Source organism: Melanotaenia boesemani, chromosome 5 (assembly GCF_017639745.1).
Source record: "Melanotaenia boesemani isolate fMelBoe1 chromosome 5, fMelBoe1.pri, whole genome shotgun sequence".
NCBI lineage: Eukaryota > Metazoa > Chordata > Actinopteri > Atheriniformes > Melanotaeniidae > Melanotaenia > Melanotaenia boesemani.
This window is the reverse complement of record NC_055686.1, coordinates 10,367,359-10,391,496: the sequence shown is the minus strand read 5'-3', so window position 1 is coordinate 10,391,496 and position 24,138 is coordinate 10,367,359. Positions and strand designations below refer to the sequence as shown.

Here is a 24,138-nt window from a genome sequence, read left to right as displayed (position 1 = left end):
TTGTTTGTCTTTACATCAATTTTTCAGGGTAAATTGTAGATAAAAAAAATAAATGTGTCAGTTACATAAATAAAAACAGTGATCAGTGGAAAACATTTTCTTAACATATTTGACATTTTTAGCATCTAATATTTAGCTTTCCTGATCTGAGGAAATGATCATTTTGTTCCTCTCTAATAGACTGCTAAATGCTGTCTGCATACACACTTGTTGGGTTGCGTGTGTTATCAGGATGTAAATAAAAATTAAAATTAACTCACCAATAACCCACATCAGCAAGTAAATCTTTGTTACTGCCATCCTCACCCTCGACCTTTTCTTCTCCTCCAGCAAACTCCAAGTGAAAAATGTGCTGTCTGCATTCACAAGGTGAAGTACATTGCCTCTGTTTACTCAGAAAAACTATAGGAACAAGCTAATCACAGAGTAAAAACGTCAGCAGCAGTTCACCAGAACTTAAACCACAACTAATAATATCTGCATAACGTTGATTTACATCATATTTGTGCTCATTTACAGTCAAAACAGAAAGTATGCCCTCTGATATTTCTAAGCTTTTATGTGTGAGGACATGATAAAAGAAAATAAATGAATTTATCTGGGGCCCCATTTCTAAAATTCTTCACAGATTTCCTGCTTAGAGACAAGCACGTATGCAAATCTGAAAAGCATTAATGCAAAGAACTATCCACATGCATAAAAATGTGCAATTTGGAACGTTGAGTATGAGATTAAAATGCTGAATTGTTGAGCTGACAGAGGTGGAAGTAAAGAAATAAATTATTTGGTTGTGTATCTTCAGGATCAGTAACAAACACATAAACATGTCTCCAGTACAAACTATGAAATTGCTGTTATACCGTTTATTTGCATATCCCAATGTCAGCTAAGCTTTAGCTGTCCACCTCTGATTTGTTTATATCCCAGCTAGTAGCTTAGCAAGATAATTTACAAGCTGGCTAATTTATTGCACAGTCCATATTCTAGCAGGCCTCACTTTTGACTCTACAATACTTTAATATTTGTCACGGTTCTGCAACATGTCCTTCTCTACCTGAGCTTTAGGTGGGGCTGTGCAGGTTTCAGTCAGCCTGGGGCGGAGTCCGGTCTGCTCTTTCCTCCGCAGCTGCTTTCCATCAACCCTCATCAAGCCTCCCTTTATGAGGACTGCAGGAGCAACCAGACCTCGCCAGATTATCTCACTGTTCTTGTGGTAAATCAGGCCGCTACCAGTAATAATACTGTTCCTGTCTAGTATACTTACCGTTGCTTTCTCACCTCTTCTCCAGCCTTGATACACTCCAGCATTCCAGTCATCTGACCTCCAGTCCTCCTCCTCCGATCGTCAGCTGTAAACCTTGCCACCTGCCTGCTCGCCCTTCCACCCTTCAGCTCAGGATCCAGCCGTGACAGCCTACCTCCTCCTTCATTCCAGTTTACATTTGGATACCGTAAGCCGCTCACCAGCTTGGCATCACAGGATTCTGTTGTTTAGAACTCCACTCACCATTTTCCTCTCCTCCCAGAGAACCTGAACCCCGGACACTCTCCAGCTCGGACCATCCAGATCCCTTGTGTGAAATAAACCTGTTCTGCCATTTACGATTATCTCGTCTGCTATTTGGGTCCTGCTTCCCTCCTTCCGACGGCCGATTCAGCCGTGACAAATATTGAGAGGAGTTAATAGTCAACTAAATGACTGCAAGGTGTCCAGGTTTTCTGGCTACAAAACAAGCCCAAATCATCATACCGCCACCACTGTGCCTGACAGTTGGTATGAGATGTTTGCTCTGCTATGCTGATTTTTGTTTGCTCCAAACATACCAAACATCTCCACTTTGGTCTGGTATGTCCAAAATACATTGTTACAGAAGTCTTGTTGTTTATTCAAACGTAACTTTTAACACCTAAACTGTACTACTGTGTTCTTTTTATAGAGAACATCTAAAAAAGCCTTACTTCTTCAGTCTTTTCCTAACTGTATTGTCATGAAATTTAACATTAAAAATAGGATTATGTAACATTCTGACCTTAAAATACATTCCTGGCTTACTGTGATGGTAAAATGACTTTTGTTATATGGGTTCCTTAAGCCATTATTTCCCTGTCATGTCCCAAGGTAGAGAAACTGCAGTGTTTGCATTACAGTCACATGCCATCAACTGAATATCAGCATATTGGCTGTTTTGAACTTGCATCATGGTTAATTCAGTAAAGAAACCCAAGAATACATTAAAGGAAGACAAGAAAAGAAAAAGACAAAACGAAAAGGCAAGAAATAAGACGAGTCAACATAGGACTGACTTTTATTTGCTAGAGAGAGCTAAGAGAAGAGACAGGAGGCAAAATGAATGCTGAAGCTGGAAGCTGTTCCACAGTAAGAAAATCTGCCAAAGTCAAGTTGTATGGTTTTACCAACTGAAGCATGTAAAGTCTAAGACGTATCTCTTGGGCTTTTTGCAGTTTTTCTGCTAAATCTGTCATTTCTCTGTTATGATGACAGGAAATGGAGAGACGAGATGAAAAAGATGAGTAGGCTGGCTCTATAGATGGATTCCCTCTCCTCATACAATGTTCCATAAATAATGACGGCTGTCATGATCTGCTGATCAGCTTTTCTCCATTTTCGTGTTTGTTTATCATTCAGCTGAGCAGGAGGAAATTAGCGGTTTATGGTTCACATGTTACATGTTGACCCCAGAAGGAGAAAGGAGGGCATAAATGAGATGTTGTTTTTAAGATCTAGATTTTATGAAATATTATACTGATTATTACAACTAAAGTGATCTTATAATGTAAAAAAAAGTGAAGAAAAACTTGTAAAACAAGCAGCCAATGACATATTTTATCAGCAGGTGTAGACTTTGGGTGATGCTGCTGTAGGACTTTTATCACTGCTGTACAAACACTTATACTTCAATACTAAAAGGAAACACGTGTTTTTCCAGATCATCGGTTTTATCAGAGTTTCTTCGTCAATGTTGGCTGTTTAACTTCAGTCGTCACATCTGCTGGTTTTAGGACAGAAATTATCACCATGGAGACGGTTGGTGAGACGATGATATATGAATTCTGAATTATGAGCTAGAACATCACAAAGTACATTACATCTAGAAGTGTTCTGAAGGACTTGCATGTGAGAACCCAAATAGTAATGTCTATAGTATTTGCTTTGTACAGCCTCAGTTTCCTCATGAACTTAACTAATAGAAACCTATCAGGTAAGACTGTAAATACAGCAGCTAATCCTCCAGAGAATTAATGATGAATATCTGCATGTGTGCTGAAAAGAAGCCAATTCTGCTGAAGCTCATAAATTTGGATACAAATTCATGCAAATACAAAAACAGCTATCATGGATGGTCCATGAATCACCCAACTTTTTCTCTATATGCTGTCATTAAAACATTCATTTTTACATTTAAATTTTTTACAAAGGCCACTCCGGAGTATTCCCAGATGTGAGAATCCAGTTTTAGCAGAGAATCTCTCACTTTGAGTGCATCTGTAAGTGGATAATTTGTTGAAAAAGTTAGAAAGAACTTGTTTACATCCTCCTGACACTGTTTATAGCTCACAATATAAGACAATCTATATTACATTTGATGGAAGGAGGACACTAGGAAAACTATTTCTGGTGTAAAAAGTATTAAAATCACATTTATGCTTTGAAGTTAAAAGTAATTTTTACCCTTATTTCCAGTGCTTTGTTTTTATATAGCTGCATCATTATTGACCAAAATTATACAACAATAGTGAAAGCTGCAGGGTGCTGAACTTGCTGCAGGCCAAAAAGTTGTTTGTAGACTTTCTAGTTTATCTAACATCATCTTTTAATTCTATATAATATAAAGTCACCTAAGTCTTTTTAAAGATGAGATGATTTGTTCTACATGTTTTGAACTTGAGTCTCTGATCAGTGACATTTGATCGTTGTCACTGATATGTAGATTCTGTTGTCAGTTGTACATGAGCCCTGGAAACTCCCACTGGGTTCACCTTTTCATTTGCAATTTAAAGGAACACAACAAAAGTTTTGGACCATAACACTATGTGGCTCTGACTGGTTTTAATTTCTTACTAACATCAATTATGCAAGTTCCTGGAGCCATCGTTTTCCTACTGCATCCTGAGGCCATAAAACCAGACTTCACAACTTTATTCCAGTCTGGAGCATCAAATGACAGCTGTGTTTTGTTTTATGGCACCTGGATATAAACACAATGGCTATTTTGGTTGCACACCATGACTGATTCAGCAAAGAAACCCAAGAGCACATCATCAAAGGAAGAGAGGGAAAGAAAGAGAGAAAGTGACAGAGCAAGAAATAAGACAAGAGTCAACATCAGACTGAATTTCACAGGTTGGAGAGATCAGAGAAGAGACAGGAAGACAGAGTTAGCCTTTGTAAGCTGGAGTCAAAGTAAAAAAAACCTGCCAAAGTTCAGTAAGTTAAGTTATACTAAGTTTAATAATCTGAGCTCACATCAGCTGTGAATATTTTTAAAGACATTACTTCCTTGTAAGTAGCAGATTACAGAATTTTATCAAATGAACCACAGATGTTCATTTCCCAAAACATAAAACAAATTACAGCATCAAGCAAAAAGACTTTCTTGGACTAAAATAAGATAACAACAACAACAACAACAAAAAACAAACAAAAAAAAACTATTGTATAAAGTATATCAAGTATTACTAGGATGAGATTGCCTGAAGAGTAACTGGAGGTTTTGTCATCTTCAACAGGCCATGGGTATGGCAGATAAAAGCTTTCATTAGTACCTATAAGTGCAAGCAAAACAGATTCATTTCACGACTGCCATAGGACAGATCCTCATCATCAGAAAAGTCCTCATTATTGTCAGCTTCTTTCCCACTATAACCCTCATCATTTGCCCTGGATGAAGTGGCTGCAGCTCCTATAGGGGAATACGAAACAACAGTTAGTTTGCTGAATTTTGAAAAATGAAGTTTTTAGCTAACAGCTTGAAGCAATATGGGCTTTCTGCAGAACCAGAGGCTGCAGTTTCTGGACACTCATTTTCAACATCATATCATTACAATAAATTGTCAGATTTCAGCACTTTTTAAATGACATTTTAGAATATCTGTGTTAGTTTTAGTCAGGGTTTTTGTTTGTGTTTTGTGGGCTGATCCATAATTCATTACTAACCTTTTCCTAGAGTCATTGTGATAAGTCGGTTTTTCATTTAATTTAATTTATTTTATTTCATTTTATTGTTTTTTGATAGGGACAATGCACAATCACATGATTACACCAGAATTAGCTAAAAGCTAATTTGCATCTGTAGTCCCTGGCCAGGTAAACAAACAACAGTATAAGTACATAACATAGAAACAGGACATTACATAAAACAATCAACAAACAATTTAAAAACATTAATTGTGTTTTTTTGTGATAATTTTTTAGGATGAATAGGGGGGAAATAAAGAAATATCCAACCTGAAAAAAAAAAAAAAAAATTATGACCTAGCTTTTCACCAGCACTTAAACGCACTATCTATGTATGAAGCTATGAGGCTCTCAGGAGCGTGGAAAGTCTCAAAGCCTCAGCACTTGTAAACTCATCTGTGCATAAATGCTGTTTTGTCTGTGAGATCCAGACAATTCGTGCACACGTACAGTATGTAACCGTTTGTATACAAAGAAGCCTTTTTGATTACAAAACTATTAGATATGTTTGGCTGAATGTAAAATATTTGTGTGTAAAATATTAATATTGTGCATTTTTGTCATTTGTGCATGCATAATTTTTGAGTGTTTATTTTCTAGATATTTGAACATACAATTGCAAGCACCCAAAGTTACATGAGTCACACATACATCTACCCAAAGTTACACACAATTTGCAAATCATGTATTTCAAACACACACACACACACAGTTATATTGAGTAATTTTTTTCTCCATAATTACTCACTTTAAATATTAATCCCTAATTATCTTTGGAAACATGTTTAGTCAGCATATGTCCAAGCTGTTTGCACAAGAATAAAAGTAAGGGATAATGCACGACGAGGTGGCCATTATTATAAATTAATGGATGACGCGGAGGCGTGAACCGTCCGACTCGAAGCGGAGTACATTAATTTATGATAATGGCTACCTTGAAGGGCATTATCCTGCTTATACCATGTTCCATTAAGAAAGAAAAAAATATTAAATAAATTATTAATGCGTTAATGTTGTTTTTTACCAGTAAAATTGTAGGTTTTTCACAAGAAGTGACTGAGTGGACTATTTTGTTGTGACGAATTGCCAAGGTAATCGCTCTAACACAGCACCTGCAGCTTAGTTGGCTGCAGAATGTTACATGACACAAACATTTCAGAGGGCAGGTGCAGCTCTTACAGCTTGTGTGTGTCCAGAGGATGATGCGACATTTTGTTTCAAACAAAGTAAAAGTCCACAGATAATTTCCTACATCGTTCAATAAGTCTGCAGGCTGCTTTCATAGTGACGCCCCGTCACAGACGTGATCTGGCGTGTCTCCAGCAGCAACTCTTAACTGGCTCTAACACAGAACCTGCAGCTCGGTTGGCAGCAACTGTTGTATTAGACCTGATCAGTGGAGGGAAGGGAGATGATTGCATAACGTTAAGTTACGTGACAGAAAGTGTAATTTCAGAGGGCAGGTGCAGCTCTTATAGCTTGTGTGCTTCCAGAGGATGATGTGACATTTTGTTTCAAACAGTCAAAGTCCACAGATAGTTTCCTACATGTTCAATAAGGCCTGCAGACTGCTCTGAGTCAGAGCAATAATTTACAGCAATAAGGCTATATGGCTGGAACTTCTTTTATAGGTGTCCATTATCACTTTTTAATGGACACCCTCCAGCCAATCAGAATCGAGTATTCACCCAGACCATGGTATAAATTAATTATAAATACATATTTACAGTTAGAAGCTGTCCAAACCACGTGTATATTTTAAAGACATTTTTTCCTTCTGTGATAGCAGAGATCACACAACAAAACCACAGATGTGTTTCCTCATTACCCACAACATAAAACACAAACTGCAGCATCAAGCAATGAGACACTTATTCTTTCATATTACATATGTACAATAAAATATGAAGTTTTGCAAGTACCTGAGGAGCTAGTAGAGCATGGGCATTCTATCTTATCATTCATTTCACCACTGCCACTTTCCTCAGTGTCATCTCCACTGTAATCCTCATCATTTCCCCGGGACACAATGACTGCAGCACCTGCTGGGAAATAAGAAATGAATGTTTCAGTAGAAGGTTTGAAGCAATATGGGCTTTCTGCAGAACCAGAGGCTGCAGATTCTTGACACTCATTTTCACCTTCATACCATGGTAAAGTATCTAAACAGCCCACCACCTTCTACACTTTTACAAGGACATTTATTAGCTTTGATGTTAGCTATGTTAGCTCAGTATATTTGACATTTTTAGCATTTAATATTTAGCTTTCCTGATCTGAGGAAATGATCATTTTCTTCCTCTCTAATAGACTGCTAAACACTGTATGCATACACGCTTGTTGGATTGTGTTATCAGGATGTACTCTACCGTTCAAAAGTTTGGGGTCACTTCCCTATTGAATCCCATGGCAAAGTGACCCCAAACTTTTGAACGGTAGTGTACATAAAAATTAAAATTAACTCACCAATAACCCACATCAGCAAGTAAACCTTTGTTACTGCCATCCTCACCTTCGACCTTTTCTTCTCCTCCAGCAAACTCCAAGTGAAAACTGTGCTGTCTGCGTTCACAAGGGGAAGTACATTGCCTCTGTTTACTCAGAAAAACTATAGGAACAAACTAACCACAGTGTGAAAACGTCAGCAGCAGTTCATCAGAACTTAAACCACAACCAATAATATCTGCATAACGTTGATTTACATCATATTTGTGCTACATTTACAGTCAAAAAAGAAAGTATGCCCTCTGATATTTCTAAGCTTTTATGTGTGAGGACATGATAAAAAAAATAAATGAATTTATCTGGGGCCTTTTGAGTAAATTCTAATGATTGCCCATGTTAATACAACTTGACATGATTAGTTTCAGTATTTGTAAAAACTAGAATGGTTTAAGGCAGTGTTTCTCAATCCAGGTCCTCAGGACACCCTGCCTGCATGTAATAGAAGTAACCCTACTTTAACATGCCTGAATCAAATGAATGGCTCAATAACAGACTCCAAAGAACTTGATGAGGAAGTTCATTAACTTGAATCTGGTTTGTTGGAGCAGGAACACATCTAACACATGCAGGGCAGTGCGTCCCGAGGACCTGGACTGAGAAACAATGGTTTAAGGCAACAGGTGTCCACAAAAAATTCTAGTAAACTCAACTAATCTGGGATTAGAGTGTAGGTTCTTTTGTACAGTGTTCCTGCATTTTTTGGTGTCATTATCATCATTGAACGAATACATGTAAGCTCATAATAACATGCTAGAAAACTTCAAAAGACAGAAAATGAAGTATAATGAGCATGTTTTATAACATGATCTGTCACAATAGCCTTTAGCCGACATTCACGTAGTAATAATTTATTCAAAAGTAAGTTGTGGTACTGTAAAAGAAGAAAGGTCTCCAGCAGTTTTTCCACCGGCTGTGTAATTATACCTATAAATGGGTGTTTGTGTGCATGTAAAGACAACGGGAACACAAAAACACCTCTGATCACATAGCTTCATATTCAATCTCATTCCAGTTCCTAATAATCTGGTTAGAATGCCCATAAATACTGGTACAGCAAGTACAGACAATTAATAATAATATGAAGAAACGAAAGGCTTATTTCTACAACACAATATGGTGGATTTAAAATATTCAGCAAGCTGTTAAAACTTTAGTAAAGTAGATCTGCTTTGTTTCTTTCCTGATTCAAGTAGTTGCCAAAAACATAATGAATGTTCATATTTCAAGACACTGAAAAATCATTATGGGAATATTCAAAAACTACAATCATCACAGACAAGTGTCAGATTATATAAAGGTCTGGGCCTCTAAGTGATAGAGTTGTTACTGTACTGTTATGTAACAGTGATTTCATGCAAATTCATGCAAATATAAAAATAGCTGTCATGGACGGTCCAAGAATCACCCATAATTTTCTCTACATGCTGTCATTAAAACATTCATTTTCTCATTTAAATTTTACAAAGGCCACTCTGGAGTATTCCCAGATGTGAGAATCCAGCTTTAGCAGAGAAAGCTGCAGGGTGCTGAACTTGCTGCAGGCCAAGAAGTTGTTTGTAGACTTTCTAGTTTATCTAACATCATCTTTTAGTTCTATATAATATAAAGTCACTTGAGTCTGTTTAAAATTAAATTTTTATTTAAATTCTGCATAACGTTTTCCTTTCATAGTGGCAGCTTGATTTAAAACTGCAGCTGCAGGAATGCTTCTGCAGTTTAAACCAAATGTGTAACAAGATTTACAACAAATTAGTGCAAAGATTCAAGAAAACAAGAAAATTGATTTGCACAGATCCCACACATATTTAGAAAACTTCACATTGATTGTCTTAAAAATAATCTCTTTCAAAACATTTCATAGTTATTAACAATTTTCACATGGGGAGATGGGTACATTTTCAAGTGCTGTCAGGAATATATATATATATATATATATATATATATATATATATATATATACATATATATATGTGTGTGTGTGTGTGTGTGCATACAAATTTATAGATTAAAAGCAACATTTTACTGTTTACAGTTTTTGTATTAATCCTCAATGACTGAGATGATTTGTTCTACATGTTTTGAACTTGAGTCTCTGATCAGCTACTTCTGTCACGTTTGAGGGAGGAGCACCAGCAGCAATCGTATCATTCCTCCAAACAGCAGTCTGGAGCGATGCTGTGCTCCTGGGCGATGGCTGCCAGCTCCTTCAGGAATTCAGCAAACAGGACGATGGCAAACACTCTGCTCTTGGATTGAGGGGGAATAGTAGGGCAGGGTGGCAAGACACTGAGAGGAGGCAGAGGCAGAGCGTTCTTCATGGAACCGTTGGGAAGAGATGGATCCAGGATGATGTCCCCACCTTGAGACTGGAGGCACTCTGAGGGACACAATAGGACATAAACTAAGGTCTGAAATTCTCTCCATGTACATCTTGACAAAAGAGTTGTTACTTCTGACTTTCAGTGTTACGATATCTGTCTTTAGCTTAGCATAAAAACTGGAATCAGGGTAAAACTTATCAAATCTTCCTATTAATAAATCTTATTTCCACAAATCCACTTCCTATACATTTTTTCAATGTTTAAGACACCATACTGTAATTCAGAAATGATTTCAACAACTTTTCAGTGATTTTCTATTAAATGGAGCCATCCAAAAAGATAATTGCAGAGCTACACAAGGCTGAGTTTGTGAGTTCATCTGCCATTAACCTCTAAATTTGGCATCTTGGTCCTTAGCCAACAAGAACCTCCAGGCCTCAGTGACTAGAGCAGGGTAGTCTGGTCTGTCCGCCATGTATCGCTCAACCTGAGCATGCACCGACACCAACACCTACAAATACATGCATACAGATTATTAACATGTAGTAGGCTGAAACAGCTGAAGAAGATAAACAGAGGAGATGTGTGTGATCTGCGTATGGACATTACCTGATATAGAGTGCGTACGTTGGGCTGGTTTTGCACGTTGGTGCTCAGCAGGAAGGATCTCAGGAGAGGCTGTGGGTAGCAGGCCAGCTGGGCCAGGATACCAGTCACCAGCAGATTCACTGCAATGGAGTTTTCTAGAAGGTTCTCCAGTCGGGACAACAGGACACTGATGAACGGGCCTTGTGCATTAATGAAAGAGGAAGTTAGTGTATAAAAATGGTATTCAGGGGAGAGAGGTGTTATTTTTGACTTTAGAAAGCAACACTTTCATTTTGAATAAACAAAGTATTTGAATCAAACAGAGTATAGAAAGTGTTTGTAAGTGTGCATGCTACCATTCATTATTTCAAAACACAAGTCACACTTACAAAAAGCATTCACAAACAAGGACCCTGATTTATGAAACCAACTTAGAACTGGCTCTAACACCAGCCCCAAACCAGAACTGTACCAGTTTTGGTAAGAGGGTATATGAGAAATCTGATTTGGTATGATTTTAGCTGGACTAATAACTATTTTAAGGCCTGTTTCAGTCAGATTAACATAATGGTTAGCATACTAGGTCAGGTGGGTTTACCTGTAACTGAAAAATGCCTTCAAAAAGGTGTGGGAGGTGGAAGAGTAGGTCTGATACCTTCTTCCATGGCAACAAATCTATTCAACAGTGTTTAAGTCCAGTCACACAGACAGACCTGTAAAAGGAACTCCGTGTCTCCTGATGCTTTTCTTCTCATCTTCTTTCTCTTCCTCTTCCTCCTCCATGGCCTGTTCCTCGCCTTCCTCTTCTGCATCATCCCACAAAGAGCTTAAATCAAACTCATGCTGAAGCTCTTCCACCTCCTCCTCAAGTTTCTGCCTCAGTTCTTGAACTCGCTTCCTGAATGTGCTAATATCATCAGTGACATCATCACAGTCTGGCTCCACCCCTAAAGAGAGCATGAGCTCGTAGTATTGTGACAGAAAGCTGTTGTTGTAGGTGGTTGTGGCTTCGCTATCAGGCAGATTTGGAGACTTGGCATTTGTTGAGACACAAAGTTCATGTGGCTCAGGTTCATAATGGCTGTTGGGTGAGGAGTTTGTCTCTAAACATGGCTTAAGTTGAGTTTTGTGATGTTTATGTTGCTGATCTGACGTGTCTATGTGATTGATACAAGCTGTGAGGCCATTAATGTTGCAGTTTTCCTTAAATGGCTCAAAGTCTGAATCGCTGTCATCAAATTCGTCGATGATGTGATTCTGAGTGTGAAAACCGTTGGTGAAGAAATGTGGCTCTCTTTGTCCAACTATTATCTTTATCTCATCTTCTTCTTCCTCCTTTGTTCTCCCCAGCAACTTCCCATAATCCTCACTCCTCCTCCTCCTCACTGCTTTGTCATAATCTTCACTCCTCCTCCTCTCCTCTTTCCCTCCATCCTCGCTCCTCCTCCGTGTCGACATGATGCTGTTAACTGTGTCCATCACAGTCCTCCCTGTTGTTGTTAACACCGCTGCTATTGTCATTGGAGATGACGCCCGCTGTCCGTTTGAGATGTTTCCACGTGAACGTCGATTCGCTGTTTTGATTCGCTCCAAAATAGCAGCCTTTGAGTCTTTTTGAGCTACAAGATCATAAACCATGGCATCGTCCTGAAACTCGGACTCCTCCACATACGAGCCTCGCACCAGCTTGGTCGCATTGCGTCGCATTTCCTGGATGTGTCGAGGAGGGAGCGGTGGAGGCACAGACATAAAACTGTCAGCCTCCTCAGCAAGACAGCCATTTGCTAACGGAAAATTTAACGCAACGGATGAGAAGTCATCTTCGTCTTCAAAAATGTCATCCCACTCCAACTCCAGGGCAGAGCTGGCTCTTCCTGCTTGGTTACTTGTGGAGAGAGTATCTGTGGAGGACGGCGTTGGGGAGAGGAATGAGGGGGGAGGAGTGATTACCAAAGAACAGATGGAGTCACATTTAATTCGTTGAATGAGCTCCTGCTCATCGTCTATGTCATCTCCTGGTGTTTCAGATCGGTACTCTTGAGGCGGAGAGTCAACGCCGTCGTATGGGGCTGACCAGAATTGACAAGCCCTGCAGACAAAACAAAAATAGATGTTCAAAATATTCTACAGCCAATTCATTTTAAAAAACAAGGTACAAGGATCATCTGAGAATCAACTCTTGTTTAGCATGATAAAGCTAACATTTTACGGACAAGGAAATCTATGTACCTGTTCTGTCACATTTGCCATCAGATTTTTATGCAGAGGTTTGTGCAGACCTTTAAGTACAATATAAATGGTATGTACAAGAAGAGATCATCTGGTTGACAGTTTTCTTCCAGTGCTTCCATGGCCTTTATACCTTCATGTAAATAAGTCCATACATCCATTTCAAATGTGAAAGTTATTGCCCACACACTCCTACATTGGCATGGTTATTTGCCAATAAATCCACTAGAGGGCAGTGCAGAGTTCAGAGTTCACTTCCTTGTTTAGACACCAGTTTCAGATAGCAAACAAGGTGACAATGGAGGAGTTCCTGATAACGCAAATTCTCAGAAGGAGACACAAAACAGGCAGTGCAGTAGATGGTGGTCTTTGCAGCCATTGAAAACACTGTAGCTTCTTCTTCTTTGTTCTTATCACTGGTTACATGGCAGCTATACTGTACAACACTGCCCCCACTGTTTTTGGAGGTACTCTAATGTTTGGTACATGTTGGTACACATCCGCTAGCTGTCTGAAAAGTGACTGAAGTAAACACATAAAGGACACAGAAAACAAAGTACATCTTGTTTAATTGTGGGGCTTCTTGTTCCCAATTTCATCTCAATCTGTTGAAACTGGGAACCTGTGATTTGTGGACTGAGTCTGTAAAGGCCCCTGGTTCAGAGCCTTGCATGGGACTGGGAAGTTGCCCGTGGGATCCGTCTGATGAGAGTGGACAGTTTTAAGGTTGTACTGGGCAAAAATAAACAGCAGGTCCTGAATTTGCTAGTCGATGGAAAGTACAACAGATGTTGGTAACAAAATTAAGGCTGGAGAATATTAATCTAAACAACAGGAAGGAAAATCAGGTGTATTCTCGCTCTTGTTCAAATTTAATGTGATAGTAACACATTTGTTTACTAGATTTGCACTTAGACATCTTATAGTTTTTTTAGCCTCAGTTTACATGAACATTGTTATTCAGAACTGAGAGATTTTTGCTGAATAAATTTTTATTTATTCTACGGTTTAAAACGGTTGTAATAAAATGGTGCATAAAACTTATTTCAGTTTCCTATATATGCGTTGGTGGGAGTGTCAGACAGTAATGGTCAGAATTTTAGCGGGAGTGGATGGGATTAAAAAAAATAGTCCCACACAGGACTCTAACCTGGTTAATCTCTCTTTCCATCCTGCAGATTTTTTTATTTTATCTTTTCTATAAAATAAACAGCTATTGATCTCATCCCTGGTGTGGTGTCCGTTGTTATGTTTTTGCTTGAGTCAGCTGTAACATAATACTGCTGCTGTTTTTTGTTTTGTCAGGAAGGAAAAACACTCAGACTAACTGCTCATGGAAGCAGGATGGCTCCAAATTCTGGAAAAAAAAAATCATTAGTTGTGCTTCTTCTACCTCATAGTATTACATAGACTTTATATATCTTTTATGTCTTCAAATACTGTTTAGAATTGGCTTACCTCTAAAAAAAAAGAGGTTCACCTTGACAAATCTGGATGATTTACACTTATTTAAAACTGTCTTGATAAGTCTAATAGTCACTTCTTCACATATTATTAACCTTTCGAACCGGAAGCATTGCGGTGAAATGTGTTGATGCAATGAACACCACATGCAAAGTCTGTCTAATACATATCAAAGAGTTATCTTGATTGTTTTGAATACAGGATGTGCTTATCTTTTTGCCTCTGTAGTTAAAAATGGGTATTATATATTTTCATTCAGTGCTTCATCATGACGTCTTCCAGTTTCTATTTTGGTGTAACTGCAATATGTCCACCAGATGGCAATAAAGTTAACACTTTTTTAACAGCATATTGTTGCCTAGAAGAACTTCATCTTCAAAATCGGTTTAATTTGAAAAATAGAGTAGGGGGGAATCACTGCATTGTTGGCATGTTTCTAGTAGTAAATGCTAAGTAATTTCTATCCTTATCAACAAAAACATGGCACAGAAAATCACACACTGACCTGTATGAGTTGGAGATGGCCTGCCGGGCGTCCCAGAGGTAATGCAGGTAGTTAACATCTGTCAGGAAGTCTGAACCACGGCAGTAACCAACACTGTCCGACACAGACAGTTCTGGCACAAACATACAGAATTCATTCAGTACATGTGGTTTATCAGAAGGATTTTCTTCGTGTTTGTACGGTGGTTGTACTGACCTGCTCCTTTGGGCCAGTGGATGTGCTCTGAGTGTGTGTTTGTGTTGTTGAGGTACACTGGGCACCAGGAGGGCATGAGGAGCAGAAAGGAGGCGGCGCTGGAGGAGTAGCAGTCCCTCTGCTTTAAGGAGCAGCGCTGCTTCCTGCTCAGGTGGTTGCAAGGAATCAGATATCTGGGAAAACAAAGGGCATGGTCCAACAGTAAAACAAACAGCTCCTCTTGGCATCATTGTAAACTGTTATGTGCTTGGAGGAATTTTTAAAAGATGACCACAGTGCAGCAGTGAAACTACAAAAGCTCTTTTCAAAGGGTGCTTCAGATGCTTTGTCTTTTATTGTTATACAAACTACATCTTATAAATGGCACATTCGTATATTGAGTCTTGCTTTCTTGTTAAATTTGTTCATTTAAAAAGAAAAAGGAACAAAGGAAGGATGCAGATGCCAGTAGAAACATGCCATGCTGAAAACAAACATCTATCTAAACTTTGTCTCAAGGAAGAAACAGTAAAATAATAAAAATAAGACTAAATTAAACTATTAAAGCACACAAATCACAGCCACAGTATGACTGGAGAAATATAAACAAGTGTCAGTTTGAAAGGTGTTGTTTTTAAGGAACTGTGGGACACAATTATTTCCTTTCTTTTATAAAGGATGTTCCAGTGTTTTCTATACCAAAGGAGATAATAAACTATAACTGATGTTTTCAGCTAATTTCACTCAGTTAGAAACCTTCCCAAGGCTAAAAAAAAACAGTTCATGCACAGTCAAAGCAACACTCATTTATAGTCATTGACAACAATACATATAATTCATCCTGGTGGAAGAATTCATAAATCAAAGTACAAGAGGGTAAAAATGAGCAGCTCGTGACAACAAATTTAATTTTTGTGCCTTTCTGAATTGATAATAAAAAGCATATAAAAATTATATGTTAAACAGTGTATAAATAGTTAAAGTAAAATGATAAATATGATATGTCTTCAGTGAAAGAATATTATAATAATTAGGTGGAGCCGTTAATTCATTTTGAGGATTTTATCCTGCTGATCCAAATTATAGCCTCATTTAAGTGTGACCTTCACAGCTTTATTGTCTAAACTTTTCAAATCTTTCCTTGACATCATGATGCTTTCAAATGAGGTCAATAAAAGAGATTAGGAAAAGACAAGCGAGTCCAAACATATCACAGCTCAGTACTGCCCTCTGTGAGTTGTGAAGGAGAAGCACCATCTGCAGCTAGAATAAACAAAACCTCAAGTTGTCCAAAGGGAGTAACCTGAGAAATAGCTTTACTAAAAAAAAAAAAAAAAAAAAAAAAAGAAGAGTTTGTTTTGCATTGTTTAGATTTCCCAAATTGTTGACTTCAGTTTTACAGAAGGTAAAAGATTAAATGTTAAGTTTGCATCTTGAGACAAGCACCACACTGGACTTATAACTAAGAGCTATGAACAACTGGCTTCTTTTTGTAAGATTTAGTTTTTTTCAGGACCTGCTGGCTTTTATTCAACAACCAGGAAGCAATCAAAGAAGGAAGGAAGGAAAGAAGGAAGTAGGAAGTAATTGAGAGCAGAAAGGGGGATGATATGTAGTAAAAAGTCACAAGTTGGGAAACTCAGCCACCTGATGTGTTGATAACTTGTTCTTGAAGAAATCTATTTGCATACTAGCTAATAAATTACTGGATAAAACCTTTGTGTACTTATAATGTGTTGGGCTAAGTGTGGTTACACCCGGTGTTACCTACCTGAACACCAGCTGCAGCATCACGTCTTCACAGAAGAGACCAATCAGTGTCCTGAAGAGAGCCAGCGATACAGTTCCCAGCTGAAGGGCAGGAGGGAGGTGGAGGGTCGTGAGTTGCAGAGGATGAAGCAGTTGCAGGCGCTGTTACGACTGTGTGTGTGTGTCATACCTGGAAAGGTGTGTTGACCCTGCTAACCAGAGTGTCCAGGATGTGGACGTTGTCGTGTTTGTGGAGCAGGATGAAGGACAGGAAGGTCTGCAGTAGGGCAGGCTCAGAGATGGAGCGCAGGAAAAGATCCAGGTATGCTGTGGTGGTCATCACCTCCTCCACCGTCAGCTACACACACACACACACACACACAACTCATTATATGTGAAGGAATGTGATTAAACAATAATTTTGTCTATTTACTTTTATATCAATATAAACAATAGTTGAAAAATAAATGTGTTTTTCCCTCTCTGGTGGCCTGGAGGGACTAAACACCATTTATGTGTGATACCACTGATTTTCTTTCCAGTCTGATTGTGATAGAGTGGGACATTGTGAGGGGAATAAAATAAAATAACTAGGAAACATAAAAGACTTTCCGACACAGATAAGTCAAATTCAAGCCAGTATCTGTGACATCGATCTGATACCGATTCTTTGTACAAATACCTCATGTCACTTTCACAGCAGCCTCCTCTGAGGGGGAAGAAATTAATAGTTTACATGTTTATAGAATTCTTTGTGACTCAAACTGAAATTACCAGTAAAATAAATTAATCATAATTACACACAGATAGCCTGAAATTAACTTTCTAATTTAGACAAGCAAATATTTTACAAATGCATCCCAGTTTTTGTCTTAATTGCAACAAAAAAGTTGTTTTTACCATCATCATTATTTCAAATATCTTTATTCATTCTACCTGCTCCTCTTATGCATAAAATGTTGTGGATTTGAGTGTTTTGTGCAGAAGAGTGTTTAAGTCTATAGTTTAATGAGAGCACACACACAGACAAAAGGGATAAATGTGCATAAAAAAATCATAAAAGCTGCAGTAGTGCTTGTTATCTCAGAGTGGGGGTGCTCTCTGGTTTGTAGTTAGGTTTTTCCGAGTGTTAGGGTAAAATCTTGTTTAGGTGTGTTGCTGTGTTTTGCAGCTCAGGTGGGATACCTTGTGCAGAGCAGGAGCGAGTACAGGAACAAGGAAGCCGTTGTAGATGTAATTCAGTAACTGGGAGCGGATGGAGGGATGAGCCACCTGATACAGACAGACAGACAGCAGGCCTAAAAATAGAGCACTTTTGAAAAAGCTGTAACACTTATTGCATGCTTGTGTCTGAGCGGCACGTTACCTTGGTAACAGCACTACAGAAGTCCAGCGAGTGCAAGAAGTGGACGAGAGCTGGAACCTGTTGACACAAACTCTGTTTAAGTGCCATCACTGTGCATATATGTATTCTCACTGAGATGTTTCCTCAACTCCTCATTCAAACATCACTTCAGTTTATTCACAAAAAACATGTATTCAAGGATTTCATGAGATGAAACTTCCTGGCTCTAGTGATGAGATTTTAGCAGCTTTGAATGAAATACAAGAACAGCCAGAACATGGACAAACACATTACCCCTAAACATGAATAAAATAAATGTGGGAAGTTTTAGTTTGCATAAAACACTAAACGATGGAGGTGAACAGCTCACTGGAGCGTTAACATTTCTGTTGTCATGGTTACCTGCTGCCAGTCAGCCTGGTCCAAACAGTGCCAGTCATCACTATAAACCTGCAGCCGGGCTGGAAGAGACGAGTACAGCCCAGACAGACCTGTGGCTAGCACCTGTTGACACACACACACTCAGGTGAGTTTAAATGTTTACTTTAAGGTTCTTGTTTACAGACCAGTGACCAGTTAGACCTGAATGTTTGGAGACCTGGTGGCTCTGACATGCTGATGTGATTCTTTATTTTCTCTCTAACCATGTAAACCATGCAGAGAATTAAATGAAGAACATAATACATAAGACCTGTTGAAATGAAAATGAAATGAGAATGAAAAATACTTTATTAATCCCAAGAGGGAAATTACAATGTTGCAGAAGTTTTTTTTTTTTTTTATGGTTTAATCAATGCTTATGAGGTCTTAGACAGAAACATCCACCTACACATTCAAAACACTAAACATGTTGTTAAACTGTTCATCTCTATAGTGAGAAGTTGGACTGAAGATACTGTGGTGGTCCAGCACCTTATTAATTGGTAATTTCTGTTGGTCTTTCTCTACTTTTGTCACCTGTTTATACACAACACATGAATACACACAGGCTTTTTGTGAAAATTAAAATTATAAGTGGATTAGCAAAGCACAGGGGCAGATATAAACAGCGCTGGCGGCCTGGAGGATGTTGGTTTGATTCATTCATGTTACATAGCTGGCTGAAATATCTTTTAATGCAGCAGGTTAATATGTGAGAGAAAGTGACACAAAGACTAATTTTGTGGCTAAAGCAGTTAGCTAAGAGGAAATAACAAACAATGGAAAATAGCTAACAGCAGCATCCAAAGATAAAAACATTCATCAGCATCTATAGTTTCCTTTTTAACTAAGATACTGGCTAGTTTCTTGCTACCAAGCATGAGTAACTGATCTAACGCTGTGACTACAGCAAACAGCCTGAAAGTTAGTGCTGGAACATGAAACATAGAAGAATCTCCATCCCACAAGCTCCACTTAGACATGAAAAGTGAAGCTTGGTCTTTCTACGTTTTTGCTTAATGTTTTAATACGAGTGTAACAGTTGTCAAAGTGGTGAATAATCTCACATTCATACATAAAACTGCTCCTATTACAATGTTCTTAAAGCTTTCAGGGGGAAGCTGTGGAGCTCTTTCTTGGTTGTTAAATATCTTTTAGGATTAGCGTTTACACTCATCAACACATCTGAAGAAAAAATCTAAATGTTGTTAGTTTTGTGTCACAATGTGTAGCTGGTTGAAGAAATCTGACAAAATCCACAATAAACTCCCAGCTTGTGCTAACTTTTCTCTTCCTCTACAAAACCTAGTCTAATCTAGCAGTGTAGGCAGACCCCTCTTGAAGTCATTGTGTTCAGGCATGAAATAATCCAGCTCATGGCCCCGTTTCTAAGAAGAAACTTTCCATTTTACACTGTGCTCACAGTAATCTTTAAACAGATTTCAGTACTGTGCGAAAGTCTTGAAGGTTTTTCTTTCTTCACAGTTTGACTTAAAGACTTTCTTGTCTTTTTAAAGTCATCCTCAGCAACAGTTGTTTATGTTTTCTGAAGGCTTTTTAAAATTTTTATTTAGATTTTGGCTGCTTTTTTATTGATTTTCAGTCCGTGTAACATATCATTTTCAGAGGAGTCTTTTGTTTTGATTTTTGTTTTGGCTACTTTATACTGACCTATGGATCATTCAAGCATAAAAAAGACAGACAACTGAAGGAATGAACCAGCGTTTTGTCTAAACATATCAGTCAACTTTGCAAATAACCTAATTTAAAATAAATCTTTAAAAACTTTGTTAGTAGCAGCCTGTCACAGAGACATTTTTCCCATTCCTTTGGCTAAGAAAAAGATAAATATCCAGCAATGATCTGACACAGGACCTGAGAGATGAATGTTGTTCACTGATGCTGCTGTTCAGAAATGGTCTCCAGGAATGGATGACTGGCAAGAAAGGAAAGGCTGAGATATTCCAAATGACAGGTCTGATGGAGGGATAAATCCTCCCCGGAAGCAGACCTCAACGTTATTGAAGCAGTGTGAGATCATCTGGACAAATAACAGAGAACAAAAGGCAGCAGCATCCAAAGAAGAGCTTTGGAAAGTCCTTCAAGAAGTCTAGAGCACTATTCCTAAAGAAATAACAAAAACTTGCAAATAGCTTCTCTGAAATAGTTAATTTAAACTAAATACAGATTTTTAAGCTTCCATTAACGATTGCATAAATTTCAATATATTGCTGAACCTACTGCCTGTTTTCCTTACAGTTTATAAAGGAATAAAAGATGGATAAAGAAGTTTCCAGCATTGTGGATGTTTATTAACAAATGAGCTTTTGATGTTTGTCTTGTTGTAAAGTTTTATATATTTATAATTAGTCTCACAACAAGAGGAGAAAAACAGCAACAAGTGTCAGAAAATGTTCTGAAAGATGGAGGATAAAAGAAGGAAAACAAAGGGACAGAGAGAAAGTATCATCGTCATCATCATAATCATCACAATAGGAAACATCAGCAGCAGCTGTGGCGCTGTGGTCATCAGCTGCAGTCTGGAGTCTCCTTCAGCCATCAGGCAACCGTCCAATCATGTACAGACTTGCTAATCCCTCTCTGTGGACGGGCCAATCTCACGCTGATTTACTAATCTGCTCTCTACATAAAGATTGAGGTCAGAGGGTGGTCACATGGGCTTAAAGCTGACACACACACACACACACAAACACACACAAGCACGCACACAGGTGGCACATGCTCACATGCCTTTGCTTGCCCTCACACATGCACCCCCCCATGCCAACACACACACACACACACACACACACACACACACACACACACACACACACACACACACACACACGTCTTTATTTCTCACTAACAGTAAAATCAGGAATTAGCGGCGGTGGAGCCAACATGGACGACACAGCGTTAACAGCTGAAAGACAAAACAAAACAAAACCTTTTATTCTAGTCTTTTAGGAGGTTTTGTTCATTTCTAGTTTTAATTTTTTCTTCTTCTTCCTTTTTACTCTTGTGAAATAATTGTTTTTAGCATCACTGAAATTTAAAAAAAAAAAAAAAAAGGCCATTTTTTTCTTTTTGGTTTTTCCTCATTAGCTCCTTTTGTATGTGTTCCTCTCCTCCGCCTGTCACTCTGTAAACAATCAGTCCCATGAGGAAGCAGCATGAGCTCATTAGTTTATTATATAACTTGTGATAATGAGATTACAGTGCAGAGAGGAACTGAATGGGGAATAGAGCTCATGAACAGTGGCTTAAAAATGAAGTACTGATTCCATTCATGTAAACATTCGCCTCATTCATAAAAATCTGTTTAATAATTACCTTCTTATTGTTCTTTTTGTGTGTGTGTATGTGTGTGTGTGGGGGGGGGGGGGGTGTCTTGGGGACTCTTGTTTCAGTTAACTGCCACATCAGTAATGACTGTAGTTAGTTTGTTTTCTACGCATGAAACATAATACCAGACTGATATTCTCTATGTAGATAAACTGAAATGAAATGTATATTTGTACAGAAGTTGTTGTCTCTTCATCTCTTTAAGCAGATCTGTAATTATGTGGGGTTTTATATCATTTGGAGCAACAAAAATTAATTTGAAGTGATCAGCACTGACATTAATTTTATTAGATTATTAAATAATATAGCTCAGTTTAGTGATGGAGTTCATGAATAATAAAGTATGCTTTCATGAATGTTTTTCTTTTCTTTTAAAAAAAAAAGGTTTTACAACATTTTAAAAAGAAAAACAATTGTGTACACTACATACAAACAACAAAATATGACATAATTATTTAGAAAAGAAACACAAGTACTTTGTTTCTGAACTTCATATTACTAAAAAGCTGTGGAAAAAGTAAAGTATGAAAATAAACTGATTTACAAATTATTTATAGTTGCAGAAGACAACTTTTTTTTAAAGGTAAAAGCCAATGTAATGAGTTGAAAAGAAAAATTTTGTTTAATACTCGTGAATTTCATTGTCACTGTTTAATGGTTGCACTTATTAAAATATTAAACCCTTTACATCTCTGACCCTTACAGGGATTTAGAATATTTACAATTGCAAAACTTTTGTCAGTGATCCCTCCTGAAACACGTATGTTTACACAGACTAGTCTGTTAATGGTCTCCCAGCTAATGATGTCAGAATGAAAACCAAGCCACAGAGAGAAAAGGAAAATGTCCAGGGTGTGTTGTGTTGGGACACCCACACTTTTCATGGTAAGAGGGTCCAACACCCACACTTTTTTTTTTTCTTTGCAGTTTTGTGCAAACATTGCTGCTCCAGTCATGTCTGCCTCCTCCCACCTCCCTCTCCTGTTGCTCCTTCAATCATGATGTACCTGTCGGGGATCAGCTGATCGGCTTTTCTGTCGCAGGTACTGTCTCTCTGTTTGTTTTTACCATTCAGCTCGTGTTGATGGGGAAGAAACCAGCAGGATATTGATGTGAAACTGTAAAACGTTTTATTTAGATACACTATTGTTTGCATTTATTTAATATAATTGTCATTATTAGCTGAGGTTTGCAGGAGCCCCAGCAGTAAAAGCTGATGGATCAGGTTCAGATACGTAGTTAGAGTAAAACAGCAAGATGAAGCAAGGGGGTGTCTTCTCTAAATCATTGGTTTACCTTTACCAAAGGAAATTACCAACAGGTTCTAAATTACAAATCAGAGCAGGACCATTCTCTCACCAGGTAAATGACAGGTAATAGAAAGGATTTATATGCAGGGGTGGGTCTAGAAAAGTTTGATGAGGGGGCCAGGCAGGGGCACTGACCAGGAAAAGGGGTGCACAAATGAGTTTTGTTTTGTTTTTTTTTATTTTTGTTTTTAAGAAGAAAATCCTGACTTTGTTCAGTGGTGTGATAATATAAGTAGCTGAAAACTTACAGAGGAAAAGAGGATGTACAAAAATGTAAATGAAACTTTGAGCTTAGTCATTTTTTTTTATTTCAGGTTTCTCAAAGATGGAAGAATTTAGCTAATATCATTTGAGAGTCGACAGAGTACTACTAAAAATATCTAAATCTTTTCTGATGGACAATTTGTTTCTATCTAATAATAATTTAGTTGTATATAAGCTGTCTTTCGTCTTTCCTTTGTACTAGTTGTACTCCTTTGTACTTTTTTGTTTGATCAAGAGCCCATTGAACCTGTTTCCCAGCTTGTCCAAAATTCTCAGAATCTCAGTCTGAGGTCTTTTGTATACAAAACCAACATTAAAATAAAAATTTAATTAAAAACATAATACAGGTGACAGGTGTTCAGTGATGTTCCAGTCATTCCTGACAGCTGACAGTCGGCTTGGCTTTAGGTCTAGAAAACAAAGGAGGGATTTCTGCTAAATTCTCTGGCAAACCTGGATCAGCCTGAACCCTGCAGTCTGTCTCTGCAGAGACCTGATCCTGATGCTCTACATCCAGCCAATTTTATCTTGAGCATTAATAACAAGGAAGATGCATCAAGTTAGGATTGTTCAGAGGAAAAAATAACCTGTCAACATTACTTAGAAGTGCCCTTACGTTTTATTCAGTGTTTAATGTCAACATCAGACCGTGAATCTATCGATACTGTAAACATACAACCAGGGGAAATTAAAGAAAGAACTTTAACCTAAACCTACTA

At 38.0% G+C, this 24,138-nt stretch overlaps 3 protein-coding genes across 6 annotated transcripts in view; all 3 read right to left on the bottom strand.

Annotated features, from left to right (window-relative positions):
* The window catches only part of LOC121639776, a 565,698-nt gene that overhangs the window by 73,906 nt on the left and 467,654 nt on the right, over positions 1 to 24,138 (bottom strand). The gene's annotated exons all lie outside the window — the stretch shown is intronic.
* LOC121639814 overlaps positions 1 to 24,138 on the bottom strand; it is an 882,884-nt gene that overhangs the window by 411,332 nt on the left and 447,414 nt on the right. The window lies entirely within an intron of this gene.
* Positions 9,328 to 24,138, bottom strand: part of LOC121639712 (protein FAM160A1-like) — a 28,640-nt gene continuing 13,829 nt past the window's right edge. For all 3 annotated transcript variants that reach the window (XM_041985154.1, XM_041985153.1, XM_041985155.1), the window contains exons 8-18: positions 18,480 to 18,581; positions 18,099 to 18,155; positions 17,918 to 18,004; positions 16,923 to 17,090; positions 16,755 to 16,834; positions 15,005 to 15,177; positions 14,810 to 14,921; positions 11,325 to 12,700; positions 10,633 to 10,811; positions 10,414 to 10,534; positions 9,328 to 10,079 (exon numbers count right to left, since the gene is read on the bottom strand). In XM_041985154.1, coding sequence (XP_041841088.1) covers positions 9,847 to 10,079; positions 10,414 to 10,534; positions 10,633 to 10,811; positions 11,325 to 12,700; positions 14,810 to 14,921; positions 15,005 to 15,177; positions 16,755 to 16,834; positions 16,923 to 17,090; positions 17,918 to 18,004; positions 18,099 to 18,155; positions 18,480 to 18,581 — 2,688 coding nt within the window. In that variant the 3' untranslated portion in view covers positions 9,328 to 9,846. The remainder of the gene's footprint in view (positions 10,080 to 10,413; positions 10,535 to 10,632; positions 10,812 to 11,324; positions 12,701 to 14,809; positions 14,922 to 15,004; positions 15,178 to 16,754; positions 16,835 to 16,922; positions 17,091 to 17,917; positions 18,005 to 18,098; positions 18,156 to 18,479; positions 18,582 to 24,138) is intronic.